The following is a 14,642-nucleotide window of genomic DNA, read 5'->3' on the forward strand; positions in this document are numbered from 1 at the left end:
GTCCTTGATGAACAAAAAAATTTAAAGTTCTTGACTGCCGAGCTGAAATATCAAATAAGAAAAATTAACAGGTCAAGCAGCTTTTTTTCTTCATTCTTGTAATTACGTTTTGCAAGACAGATTAAAATTTGGAAGACAGATTATAATACCCTGAAGTGTATGACCCCATGTTGCTCTTCATCACGAATATGATTCATTTGCCTTTTCACTGCTGACTTGTTTAATCCTCTCATCTCTTCTTTCCTTGTTCCCTTTCTAGCTACCTTCACTACATCTCTGACCTGGGCAATGGAGCACACCTGATCAAGGGCAACTCCAACAGTCCTCTAAATGACAACCACTGGCACAACGTGCACATTTCCCGAGACACTAACAATCTCCACACGGTCAAGATTGACACCAAGGTCACCACGCAGACCACCACGGGAGCCAAGAATCTCGACCTAAAGGGTATGCACATACATACATTTCAAGCAGTAGCTCATTTAGGGGGAAGGGATGCACATAGTTGCACGTACAGTATATACACATTAAATTCTTGGGAACATATATTGATGATTATTAAAACTATTTCTTGTTTTTTGGATTGTTGGTTGAAAACAACAACCAATTTGAAGACAGGCTCTCAGAACTTGTTGGTATTTTTTTTTCCTTTTTACAAACAAAATAAAAAATAATGGATTGATCAATCAATAAAGAAAATCATTAGTTTCAGCCCTTTATTGATACAGTCTGACAGAGCATTAGTAGTTCATGAAGCTGCCATTCATTGTGTTGCTCCTCGACAGGTGATCTGTACATCGGGGGTGTTTCCAAAGAGATGTACCGGGACCTGCCTAAGCTAGTCCACTCCCGTGAGGGATTTCAGGGTTGCCTAGCAACAGTTGATCTAAATGGCCGGCTCCCTGACCTTTTGGCTGACGCCTTGGCAACCATGGGACAAGTAGAAAGAGGCTGTGAAGGTGAGGTGAAAACACATTGGCACATGTGTACCAGTCCCATGTCCCTATTGTTTTTTCTTTCAGTTTCCATTTAAGTCATGCTCTCTGTTATTAAGGATAACCCACTAACACAGCTTTTGGTCTATTAGATGTAAATTTTACTCTTTTCTTCTTCTCATCTCTTCCTCTATCTTTGTGCACACTGTGTTTTCTCTCTCTGTTCCACTCTTTCAGCAGTTCACAGGCATCTGTGTGCATTGACTAACCATCTAACTTAATTTGCTTGTTTGCTTTTTTGTTTGGCTGACAAAAGTTACATTGATGAAAGCTGACTTGCAAGGTATATCGCTTTGTGTGAGCATGTGAGACACGTGTGTGAGAGTGGGGAAAATGTGTGTGTGTGTATGTGTGTGTGTGTGTGTGTGTGTGTGTGCGCGAGTGTGTGTGTGTGTGTGTGTGTGTGTGTGTGTGTGTATGTGTATGTATGCTTGTGTTGAAACTACCCAGTGGTGTCCAGTGTTGTGTGGATCCCAGTGATCCAGAGTCAAAGGTCAGAGGTGACCTATCCTCTCCTAGCCTCACCATAGTGACTTCATCACAGTAGTGACATCACCACCGCTTGACTTGAGTTGATCACAGCTCCACCACCCGAGTAGCCAAGCAGCATGCTTTTCTAACCCCCCTCCTACTGACTCCCAACCTAAACTTCAATACTCCATTTGTGAATCATTTCACACCCTTTCCTCCATGCCTCGTGTTAGAAGAGGAACAAAGGAGGACTGACGGCCAAAATACACAGGGTACGGACATGGAGCGACATGTCTGTCGCAGCATGGCCTCAGCAGAGCACCATCATTATAATTAATTGAAGCTGCTACACTGACCACGCACGTGGGCGTCGCGCGACTCATCTCTATTTTTGCGTGGTTGGTCTATTTTATTCTTTTTTCTCAGTGTGTGGTTACGCAGCCCTCCAACAGGTAAGAACTACATAGAACTGTGTAAAAAAATGAGTACAAACTGTGAAAATGATTAAATAAATACCTTATTGTAGCAGAGGCAACGCAACGCAACAGTCCAAAACATCGCATATTAAAATAAATCAATCAAATCGATGTGTATCCATGATCCTGTGGTTAAAACAACCTTGGTAATTAATTTAATATAGCCTACGCTTCCAAACCCTGCATAGCCAACCGCATTATCACTTAGCAAAACTCAATATGCATGCAGTGACCGAGACGGAGTCTGTGTAGCAGGTAGAAAATCCCGCTCCGCCCCACCTACGTGACGCGTCGTGTCCGTGCCTGGTGTATTTCAGCTATAAGATTAGAGCTTTAATATTCTCCTCCTGTGTGGTTTTAGCACGAGGCAGGGAGAGAATGGTGACAGACTGCTGAAGAGAGAGTATTGAGATGAAGGCCTTTAAACATAACTCTGCCCTCTTATGTTTAACTCCTCCTCCTGTCCCTGCCCCACTCATCTAGCCTCACTACCTGCATGCTTTCCACATTTGGCTCTTTTCACATAGCAGCACAGATTCCAGTTTAGTTTCAGTTGATTATACAGAGAATCTAACATCTTCTGTAAGTTTAAAATAAAAAAAAAATGGGAGCCTATCCACAATATCCAAGTCTCACAATGATCTTCTACTAATACTACTAATCATAATACCATTGCAGCACTACAGACTACCCACCCATTTCAAACTGCAAAATCTTTCAAGGAAATGCGGTCTAAATATAACCATACTGTACTGACATACTGGGCTCCAGACAAAATCAAGAAAGTGTGTCTGTTTATCTTCTCCTAACTTTTGCACCCTCCCACACCGCCACGTCTCTTACTGCAGGTCCCAGCACTACCTGTCAGGAAGACTCCTGCTCAAATCAGGGAGTTTGTTTGCAGCAGTGGGAGGGCTTCACCTGCGACTGCAGCATGACTTCGTATGCTGGGCCACTGTGCAATGATGGTGAGTCTGTGGGTTTCATTTTCTCTCTCCCAGACGTGGGTGGATGACAGATCATTTCAATTTTTCATGGTGTAGACTGCAGGATGGGTTGGATTTTTATTTTACTTCTTGTTTTTCAGATATTTAAACCCCCCCCAAAAAACAATTTTAACTGTATGTATGACCTGTGAAAAATCGTAAATATCTGTTTGGGTATCTAGATTATAAAGCATCAGATGTAAACCTGCATTTGTAGATGACACATGAACATTGTGTTTTTACTGAGGTTAAAAAAAACATTTTGATGACTCTGTCAAACCTTCATCCTTACAGTTACTATCTTTGAAGTGCAGACCCACACTAAATTGAACCTTAACCTCAACTTTTAACGTGTAGAACTGTAGGTTTATAACTGATGTACTTGGATGATTGATTTGGAGCACACACAACAAATCAAAGCATTTTGTGTGCATTTTATCAGAGCCGCCACGTGAGGGCACTGTCAACTGTTGATTCTGAAGTGGCACGAAAACATTACCTGCACAAAGTCTTGCTGGTTATTCTACCCTTGCCTCCCTCGTCTTTACATTTCCTAGCTTTAAATGCTAAATTATACTTATCCGGCCTCACAAGCAAGAGACCTGATGATTATGTAGTCATCCTACAGCGAGTCAAATAATCATTACTTGTATTGTGAGTCAGTTATTACAGTCAGCCTCCTGCAGTGAGTTTGAGAAGTAGTTTGAAAAATACTGATTTTTTTTTTCAACCAATTGGAGGAACAAGAAAAATGTGGAGGGCCAGTCAAGGGTGACATTTTAGAGTTGTTATTATTATTTTCCAATACAGCCATCTTGTATTAAGACAACAGGCAGAGGTGCCACCTGCAGTAGGGAACCTCTGATGATAGATAGCACTGTTTATAGCGTATAGATGTGCTTGCAATTACATTTTTTATCTGTGTGGACCAGCTGGGACCACTTATATCTTTGGCCGTGATGGAGGCGCGGTGGTTTACACATGGCCCCCTAATGAACGTCCGAGCACCAGGGCAGACCGGCTTGCCCTTGGATTCAGCACCCAACAGAAACACGCCATTCTGCTCCGGGTGGACAGTGCGTCTGGCCTGGGAGACTACCTTCAGCTGCAGATAGTAAGTACACATGCTCACTTTCAAACAGGAGGCCAAGAAAATAAATGGTGATTATTTTTATACTTGTGTGTAAGTTGCTTTTCCTTGAGAAATTGATTTCTGCAACGCATACACTGACAGAATATGCTTCATTTATTAATTTTATTTAACCCTTATTTAACCAGGAAGTCTTGTGAGATACATTTGGTCTGTCCCAATAGCCACACTTGTGATTTAAGGCAAGTGTATCCCACGTCTGAAAAATGCAACTGCATTGAACTGACGCTCATTTGACACCCATCCTAATTCCGCTTTGGAGCGAGCAGCATCCCACAATTCACCACGCTCCATTGGCAGCACCAATCCAGCTGTTTGCAGTAATTAAAACATGAGGAAGTTGAAGTTTATGACATGTTGAATTCAGCTGAATATTATCATTCATGTCCAAACACTACGCAGTTATCGCAGAACCTGCACAGATGGTTGTCACTCAAAAATCTTTTCTTCTGGATCACACTGATAAGAATAATATTGCATATCTGACATGACAGTACATAAATAATTGACAAATATGTTCTTCAGCTAAAGATGTTATCAGACCAAAAACATTCAAAATAATATCACGTTGTCTCTTCTATGTGAAGTAAACATACGTATTTCCATTAGTCGATTTAATGGCTTCATTAACTATATTACTCCTCTCAGCTCCCGAATGTGTGTTTGATTGTATCTGATCGTAACTGTGATGCTGAATGGTTGATTCTACTTAACCATTCATTATGTGGAAATGAAAAACAAAAACAAGAGAGCATCTGAGCTCAATGGAGGGTACTTAATCGTTGGAGGCAGTTTGTGAAATATATCACACAAGTAGGCACTTGACTACTCGCATATCACAAGTGTGGGTATTTGGACAGAACCATTAACTTCTTCACAAGAGAGACAAGGCCAAAATGTCAGTAGTAAGTAGTTGACACAAAAACACACACTGTCACAGTCACATGGGAACACACAAGCAAATAGTGCAATAAAAACGGACCTGAAGGGAGCGATATTCTTAGCTCTTTAAGACAATTACATTCCTCATGAAGCATTTTCATATCTCCCCTCCTCCTCTTCAGGACAAAGGCAACATTAGAGTAGTGTTTAATGTTGGCACTGATGACATCAACATCGAGGAGAGCTCCAAGTTTGTCAACGATGGGAAGTACCACATAATTCGGTTCACCCGCAGCGGAGGCAATGCTACCCTCCAACTGGACGACCTGCCGGTCATAGAGCGCTATCCCTCAGGTAGGCCCTGCCCCGCCCACATAAGCCCAACCCACCGACCCACCACGGCACTGCCTGGCAGGGGCAGAGCTGACTACACTTTAGTTCAAATCAGCCCACCTCCTGATTGATGAACCACATCAGTGTTCCTATCAATGTTTATATATTTAAACACTGAGGTTGAGAAATATAATTGCAGCTTTGTTTTATGTTATTGTGTTTGAAATGAAATATGTGTGATCTGATATGAAACATGACTTTTTAAACCATAAAATGAGATAGTTATTACAATAGCTTGTATACTAGCCAGCTATGTTATGTTAGACCTGTTAAATAGTGTTAAAGGTAATTTATGAAAATATTTAATTCAGGTGTCAGTTGTTTTTCTCATCATAAAAGAAAATAATAACAGTTGGTGCATTTTTGGACAAACAATAATTTAAAAACATGTCATATGTTGAGTTAAATGTTTAACTAGAGAGAAAAAATAAGAAAAAGAAAAAAGTGTATTTTGTTGAACATAGATTTTGTTTTTATATTTGTTGGTTTTTATATATAAAGTGGTAATCTTAGGTAGTCGTCTTTAACACAACGAGTCCAGGCTGAAGGTAGCTGATAGCTAAAATGCTAAATGCTAGTTGTTGTGAGGTGTGTGTAAGGGTTCTTCCTGTATGTAACTCTAAACTCAGTGAGTCATATAGACAGTATGTGGCAGCTGTAACATTATTTCCCTGTGCTCTTGCAGATGTTAACCCCTGAAATGTCTCTTTAAATTAAACCCAATGAACAGAGAGTAAGAGTCCGCTCACTGGAAACATAGTGAATTCAGCTTCTCTTCTCTTAGCACATTAAGCTGATCTTAACGCCGTGACATGCTAACAATGAGCAGACCATTACTTTCTTTTCATTGCTGTTCTTTTTGTATCCAGCTCCTGTACCACGTTTGGATGTGCGTAATTACTACTGTGTTTTCATCTCTAAATTAAAGGCAACATTGATAACGAGCGCCTGGCCATCGCCAGACAGCGAATCCCCTATCGGCTCGGTCGAGTAGTTGACGATTGGCTACTCGACAAAGGTAAAAACCCTGATTAAAATTCCTTAAAACTTTGAGCTTAAAAAATACAATTTGAAGACAGTTGAATATACTATATTGTGCACCATCAACTAACATCTAAAAATCTAAATCCATAACTAAGTATTTAAAAGTTGGGCAGCTGTAGTGTGTAATACTGTGTAAACTGTAGTGCCTGTGAACGTATCTTGTTAGTGTGTATCTGATAATATCAGGTTAAAGGGACGATGGAGAGATTTAAATGTGAATAAATGAGAAAATAGAAAAGAAGTACTGATAAAAGATGCTTTATTAAGACTGGTAAATAATTTTGTTTATTATCAAATTGTAAACAATAAAGCATTTACTAAAGATTATATACTCATGTTGAAAAACAATTTTGTAATCAAATTAAAGTACATGCAAAGTATTGTGACATGTAAGAATTATGTAAATTTGAAATGACTAATAGAGCAATGCTTTTTGAAAAAATGTAAAAGGTTTCCTCCTAAACTTCAGCAGAGCTCCTTAAATTAGCCTCTAGTCCCTTTAACAGTGAGCAGTGCTAGAGCTTATAACCTGTGCATGCTTCATAGGGCTGTTACAACAGTTCTCTAGATCTCTGTCTCTCTGTCTGCCTGTCTGTTGCTCCTTCAAATACAATGTCGTGCTGCACAGCCATCACCATAGCAACCATCTGTCAGGCTTGTCTTCTCAGGGCCCTCTGACTCCTCTCATCTGCTGCCTCTTCCTCGTCCTTCTGTTCTTTGCCTCTTCCATCCACCTAGACTTCTACCGTCTCTTCACGCTCTCCCCTCCTCTTCTCTGCGTCTTCTTCTTCTGTTTTCTGTTTCTCTTCTCTTCTCCGCACTTCTTATCTCTCTCTCAGTCTCAGCCCTCTCCACGGTTCTCCACAGCTTCGATTTGCTCTGCCATGCTTAATCTATCCCATCCTCTTCACCATGGCTTGGGGGTGAATTGTGTAACACTCAAACACTCTTGTGTGTGTATGTATGTACGTATGTGACCACTGGTATGTGTGTGTGTGTGACTGTATTTTGCGTGTGTCTGTCCACCTTCTTTCCTGGTGTGTCTCTGCGTGTTTGGTGTGTGTGTATGTGTGTGTGTGTGGTTGTGTGTGCGTGCATCTGTGTAGGTCGCCAGCTGACCATCTTCAACAGCCAGACGACGGTGCGTGTAGGTGGAGGTGAGCGAAGCGCTGGCATGTTCCAGGGTCAGCTCTCCGGCCTCTATTACAATGGCCTCCGCATCCTCAACATGGCCGCCGAGGGGCACCCGCACATCAGGGTGGAGGGCAGCGTGCGACTGGTGGGCGACATGCCGTCCTCCTCCATCACCCCGCAGTCCAGCGCCGCTGCCGGTGGCAACCGCTCTGACTCCGCCCCTTCCATTAGTGACATCACAACCACCACAGCCTCCAACAGGAAACAGGGCGCCACGCAGCAGGTCAGCGCACACATTTACTGCCTTCACAATAAAATGTTCACCTTTTTTTGTTGGTTTTATGGTTGGATATGTAACACCAGCTAAACTCATGCAATGTATGGTCATTAAAAGATTTGCTGTTCAAGTGTAATTCCTCAGATATCTTGTACATGTATGTCCTATCATCCCACTGCCATCCTACTTTGGTGTGACAACGGGTAATTAAAAAGTGTTAATTTGCTTTGATAACTTCCTTTTCCAACTCAGTAAGAGGATTAACACACACACACAGCAAGGACTAGAGTAAAGCAAGATGTGTCAGGAGTGGGATTGTTTTAAACTGCACTCAAGGCAAGGCGAGTTTATTAATACAGCATATTTCATACACAAAGTGTTTTACATAATTATATTAAAACTGAAAGAACTACAGTATAAATCTGAGTCTGAAATACAGAACAAATGTCAAAAGATAAAAATAAACAGAGGAGCTCAGGATCTAAGCACAAGGTGGATACTGATGAATGCTCACGATTCATTCAAAGGCAGAGAAGAACATAAAAGTTTTAAGTAAAGTATTTTTCAGGCATTTTAGCCTTTATGAGATAGTACACAGTGGAGAGCTGACAGGAGATAAGAAGATAATTGGGGATGACGTGCATCAAAAGTCCCCAGCTGGACCCGAACTGAGGACACTGCAATTACACGGTCAGTGTCCTAGACATCCATGGCCTCGAGGACGCTTCAACATCAAAGTTTTTAACTTTGATTTAAAGATTGTCAAAGACAAATCTATTAAATGTATCTGAAAATCCCACTAATGTGAGCTGTATCTCACAGTTAAAAGAGATGGAGAATTTCTTATCTGACACAACCAAAGAATTAGTGTATCATAAGAAAACGCTGCTGTAAAATAAGTTTTACCCTTAACTGATGTTGCAATTCTTTCTTTCAGGTAGTGCGATATGTTTTCGCACTTTCTGATGACTGGTTAATTGTATTTTATCATCTATATCAAACATTCTTTAGATTCAAAACAGAGCCAAAAACGTTTCTTCAATACAAGGCTCACATACACGATTCTTCTCCTACATTCAAATGAATGGATTACAGGGCTAATTCTCGACTAAGTGGTCCCTTTCCACTGAATTACAGGAGGAGAAATGTTTGTGTTAATGGACGCTCTAATAGCTTTTCCATAATATGCGTCTAGTAAACTGATGCAAATGGGACTCTACAATAGAAACACATAAATGTTATGGAGATATTTATAGCGGATGCAACAGCAGAGTCGATGTTAATGTCAGAGGGTACATTATCAGCAGGTACACCACAGTCGTCTGCTCTATTGTTCAGATCACTACTGAGCTCTTTGTGGGCGTCTGTGTGTACTGCAGTTCTTCTTCTGTGTCCATAAAACTGTGCCTGCTTGCTTGCCGCACTGAAAGATTTTTTTTTTTTTTTCCCAGTGATACAAGTTGCCATGGAGATAGTGAGCCCCACTACCTGCTGCTTGATCTCTCTCTCTCTCTCCCATCCAGACTCCCATAGAGAATAGCTCCTCTGTGTATGAACCGCCAGCTGTTTCAGACATAAATAATAGAACGCAGAGAGCTGTGAGCTAAGCCTCAGGCATCAATAATGGATAGGAGAGCTGGATGGATAGCACTGCAGAGTGACAGCGTTGTCACAGGGGCATGTTTTCGCACTTCTCGGTCTCTCCCTGTTCATGTGTATATGTGTGTAGTTTCAAACAAAGTATTCCTGCTCCTATGATATGCTGATGTCAGTGTTAAATCCGGGATGCAGAGTTGTGCACTGGAGTCAATATCACTGTATGAGAACTAGGTCAGACCCGCTATATGCTGAACATACTGCAGTGTGTGTGTGTGCGTTTGCTCGTCTGTGTCACTCCTGCCGGCCCCCAACTCTGTGTGTTTGTATGTGTATTTGTCTTGTTTAAGAAGAATCTACAGCTTCTCCATTGAGGCTGCCTAGTGTTGCCTGGCAACCAACCTGGCCGTAACCAGAGCACACATACAATGTAGAGACGAACACAGAATGCACGCACACACGCGCACATGCAAACACACAGGTGGATTGAGAACAATAGACTTGAGTTGCAGCACATTGCATCAGAGGAGGGGCAGTGAGCGATATCTTTTACAGGGGCGACTGTTCTGAGCAATTTATCGATTTCACGCACACGCCCCAAGTTTTGGGTGTGTTGAAGTGGATCTGCTGAAGTCGTCCCCTCCCTCCTTCCCATGGGTTTACTCCTATTGTCGGTACTTTGTGCAGGGAGAATATGTTATGCGCCTCCTCCTGAAGTCCACAGTTTATTGAAATTTTTTTTTTTCCTTGCATGTTGAAAAGTGGAGGGGATTAATAATGCATGACAGCTGAGCACCAGCGAGGAGAAGAGAGGAAGAGATTGTGCGAGCGTGTGTGTGTGTGTGTGTGTCAGTGTTTATGCTAGAGGCTGCTCTGAGTCACAGAGCTTGACTTTGGTTTTTGATGTTCGGTGTCTTGTCTGAGGATGTGAGTGTATGTGTGTACCTGTGTTTGATGGGAAGACTGATAGAAGAAACCTTAGGCCCAGAGCGGCGTCCGATTGGGTATCGGGAATCAGCTGACCCAGACAATTCCACAAGCCTTCTGAACATCTATCTCTCATTCGCTCCCTCCCTGTCTCTTTTTTTTTTTTTTCCTTGATATCTTCTTTGCTCTCTCCACATCTCTCACATCTTTTTCTCCCTCTTGCCTTTCTTCTGCTCGCTATCCATCTTCCGGAGATACTTTCTGCCTCCTCCCTTGCTCACTTTTCTCTTTTCCTTTCCTTTCACTCTCCTTTGCTTTCTCTCTCCTTCCATATCTTTCCATATTTACCCGTCACTCCCCCCCCCCCTCCTCCTCTCCTCCTCTCTCTCCCTCCCTCCCTCTCTCTCTCTCTCTCTCTCTGTGGTTGAGCTCTAGTGATAGGCTGTTAATGCAGGCGGTGTATGAGTCTATCTCACCATCTGCAGTAGTGGAGCTAGCTTCTCTCTTCTCTCGTCAGGATCTCTCCATCAGCCTGCCAACTTCAGCCTGATTTTGTGTACGCTTGTGTGTCTGTGTAGATGTATGTAAATAGAAATAGACCAATGGAGCACATCTGGTTATTATAGAGCTGTGTGTGTACATGTGTGTGTGATTTACAGTTGTGAAAGTAGCAGTTGAATCTTCTACAGGAGTGTGTGAGAACAGAGTGCAGATACAATGTGTGAACTAGGCAGTCAGGGAGGCATGGACGGTCGTTGGCACTGTTCGGCTGCTCAGGTAGAGATTTTGCTCTTTCAGCATGCAGAAATCCTTCTCTTCACGCTCTCTCACTTCTTTTCTCTTTCCTTCTGTCTCTTCTTTTGTTTTCTCTCCTTGTCGTTGTGCGTCTTCGTCCATCATTATGTCAGCATGCTCTGTTGGTAGTCTATGAAAAGACTTGCAAAGATGTGGACAAAGAGGGAGGGACGGAGGGGCGGAGGTTTCTTGGATGTACATGTCTTTAGTAAACTTCTGAGGCTTATTGACGGGATTTAAGTTGTGCTTGGCATGTCTCTAGTTTTCCTCGTGTTCTTTGTCTCCCATGGGATCAATAGTGCAATTGACATCCTCCCGGTTGAGTGGGGTGGTCAGCTGACAGAGTGATGTCACAGATCAGAGGAGGGGCCTTGTTAAATTCACTTGTCTGCTTTTATTTATTTTTTAATTTTTTTGTTTTAGCTGAAATCAGGATTCAGAGCAGGTTTCCATGGAGGGAACATAGGTGTCTTTCAATCAATAATCAAGCATGGTGGCCCGACATTGATCAGTGACAGATGTCAGGGGTGATGTGTTTCCTACTGGCTGATTGGTTCTTGTGCTATTTGGATCCTGGCAAAGGCACAGAGGTTTATTGACTGGCTGGATTCCAGAGGCTAAGCTCACCCTAGCAGCATTTGACAGCCCAGTGGGCAGAACTGATTGGAAAGGCAGTGGAGGAAAGAGACAGAGTCAAGCATCAATAACCTAATGTATGTTTCAGGCCAAACTAAACCACAGTAGACTTGTCAGGACTAAGACCACACCATACAAGGCCCGTGCAGGCTTTTTTTCCAAATGAATAAAGTAACTGGTTGCTTCTCTAACCTTATGTAATCTATGTTCTTACAAAGAAAAGGCAAAATAAAGAACCAAGGATAGAGACGCAGCTTAATGAATACTGACTTTAAAATACTGACGGTAGGTTTCCGCTAAGGCATCATCGACTACTAAGTGCTTTGATTTGGTTCAGATTCTGTTCCGGTCTGGTTGTAATCTGCCTCTAGAGCTCGTTCTTTTTTACAGCTCTACCGCTCTCTCCCCTCTCCTTTATTCTGAGGGTTACTAACATCTACTGCAATGCATCACAATCCAATTTTAATTTAGTGCTGGCACTGAGCACCCAGTGTGGTTAAAACACACACACACATGCACACACACCGACACACACACATTCATATCTCATGCCGAAGCGTCAAGGCGGGTGATGTTTAACAGTAGTTCATGAATATGCAGAGCACATTAGCACGGTGTTAAGTAAAGACCGCAGCACTTTGAAGTCCTCCTCCTCCTATCCCCTCTTCCTTTCTGTCTCTCTCTCTCTCTCTCCCCAATCGCCTCCTCCTAAAATTCCTTTTATCCATCCATCTATCTTTCAACTCCCTCCCTCCTTACCCCCCCCCCCCCCCCCCCCCCCCCCTCCTCACACTCTGGCTAGAATGGCAAATCAATGCACAGGTCCCCACTGAGGGTGCACACTCCTGTTTTTTTTTATTCCCCATCATTTTTAACAGCCTGAACTTAGAGTTGCCATGGCAACAGGAGGAGCAGGGATGGAGAGGAAAAAGGGCGCCTTTTCCATAGAGAGGCAGTGAGGCAGGGAGAACGAGTGGTTAGTTGGTTGATGTAGGTTGGAGGCTGAATATAAGTGGGTTATTGACATGATGCTTATGGAGAGGTGTTAAATAAAGGAGATTTTAATGAACAACTGAGTGCTTGGCGAGAATATTTAATGAAATCTCTTTAGCCTCACACTGCGCATTCTCCAACGCACATGAACATTAGCCGATATCAGATGGAGAGAGCAGAACAGAGGGAGACAGGGAGGTGTGGAAGATAGAAAAGGCCAGAGGAGAAAAAAAAAGAGGGGGAGGGTCAAGAGAATAGGAGATGATAACTGGCTGTCCCCTTGTGGTTTTAAACAGGATCCAGTGTTTCTCTCCTCCCTCCTCCTTTCTTCTTCTCTCCTCAGTACCCTAGTTTTGGCCGCCTGCCATTGCTGGGGGCTGTAACAGGCAAAGTGTTTGTGGCAAACTGGAAAATGGGTGGGCGACGGACTGGCTCTGTCTATTCACACATGTAGAAAATAAGCAAAAAAATCACAGCATCGGCCAGGTGTTGATTACTGAGCCCTGAAATGTTTTTGTCTTTCTTGGAGATTTTATGGATAAATGTGCGTCTATGTAGCAATGGGGTCCAAAAGTCTAAGACCACTAGTCAAGATACCTCTATATCTAATTTTTTTTTTTTTTTCATTACAAATGATAAAATCAGCTTAACAATTTGAGTGACAAGTTGAATCTTTGAAAATTAATTTCAGAATTTTCAGCATTTGAGCTGGCATGGAGTCCACAAGTTTGGTCTTCAAGTAGTTCTAGCAAAGCTTTGAGGTGTGTTTGGGGTCATTATCCTGCTGTGGTATGAATCCTTCTCCACAAAGATGCAAACCAGAGGGTATAGCATGTCTCTATAGTGGTACCTCTCCTTGGTCTGGGTGTAGTCGGCTCGGTGCAGGTGTCCAACTCCAGACTTGAATATTCCCACCGACATGTTTCACTGTCAGTTTGATACACTGCGGCATCATTTCTCTCTCCTGTTTGTCTCGTTACATACACCCCTTCTGTTACTGCCATAAATCTCAAACTTCGATTCATCAGTAAATAGGACTTTTTTTCCAGTCATCCACTGTTATTTCTTAGCCCACCCCAAGCGTTTGGCCTTGTTTCCCCTCCTGAGAAGTAGTTTAGAAACTGCTACTTGTCCTCTGAGACCACGACAAGACAGTGCTTCTGCTGATTGGAGTCTTGCGTTCTTTATTTAGCAAATTCTGTGTCTGCGATGAAGTTTTCTATCTCCCAGGGAACTAAGTGTTTTAGAGTTCCTTAGAAACATTTAGTCTAGCCATGATTTGATGCTGAAAAAGCCCCTCTTTGCTTAGAATAACAATTTGACGTCAGACACTTTCACTTAGTTATGACGCCATGTTTTCCACTATCACGATGTTATTTAGTAAGCAACGATCTGCTGGAAACTTCAGGCACAGCCATATTTTTAACAAGTGAACACTGGCTGCAAGTTGAGTTACTTGAACGAGCCTCTGATGAGTAGAACAAATCAAAGTTTCAAATGAAGAGACACAACTGAAGTAAAATCTGACCTTTTGTACAAAGGAGTTAAGTTGGTCAATCCCACACATTTGCTTAAATTTGATTACTGACCTCGAAATAGTGCAGAATCTTAAATATTTCTTCTTCATTTTACTTCATAACATCTTGTGTTTTAAATGTTTCTCAATCCTCAAATTTTCTGAGAAGAAGACTTTTGGATCCCACTATGTGTGTGTAATTTTTCTGTATCCTCTCTCTGTAGTCGGCAGATGACTTGCTGGTGGCGTCAGCGGAGTGTCCAAGTGATGATGAAGACATTGACCCCTGTGACCCCAGTTCAGGTGAGATCCCACAAAAATACACATCACACTGCCTTTTTAAGCTTTTTTTCATGTTTCCTCCACTC

The 14,642-nt window shown here is 42.4% G+C and overlaps 1 protein-coding gene across 7 annotated transcripts in view; it reads left to right on the forward strand.

The window, feature by feature from the left end:
* Positions 1–14,642, forward strand: part of nrxn1a (neurexin 1a) — a 61,961-nt gene that overhangs the window by 44,726 nt on the left and 2,593 nt on the right. For 4 of the 7 annotated variants that reach the window (XM_044337571.1, XM_044337573.1, XM_044337572.1 and 1 more), the window contains 8 exons: positions 260–450; positions 789–962; positions 2,794–2,913; positions 3,864–4,045; positions 5,146–5,317; positions 6,285–6,374; positions 7,507–7,817; positions 14,499–14,577. In XM_044337571.1, the coding sequence (XP_044193506.1) occupies positions 260–450; positions 789–962; positions 2,794–2,913; positions 3,864–4,045; positions 5,146–5,317; positions 6,285–6,374; positions 7,507–7,817; positions 14,499–14,577 (1,319 nt within the window). The remainder of the gene's footprint in view (positions 1–259; positions 451–788; positions 963–2,793; positions 2,914–3,863; positions 4,046–5,145; positions 5,318–6,284; positions 6,375–7,506; positions 7,818–14,498; positions 14,578–14,642) is intronic. The other 3 variants (XM_044337575.1, XM_044337576.1, XM_044337577.1) reach the window with 1 other exon arrangement.

Source organism: Thunnus albacares, chromosome 20 (assembly GCF_914725855.1).
Source record: "Thunnus albacares chromosome 20, fThuAlb1.1, whole genome shotgun sequence".
NCBI lineage: Eukaryota > Metazoa > Chordata > Actinopteri > Scombriformes > Scombridae > Thunnus > Thunnus albacares.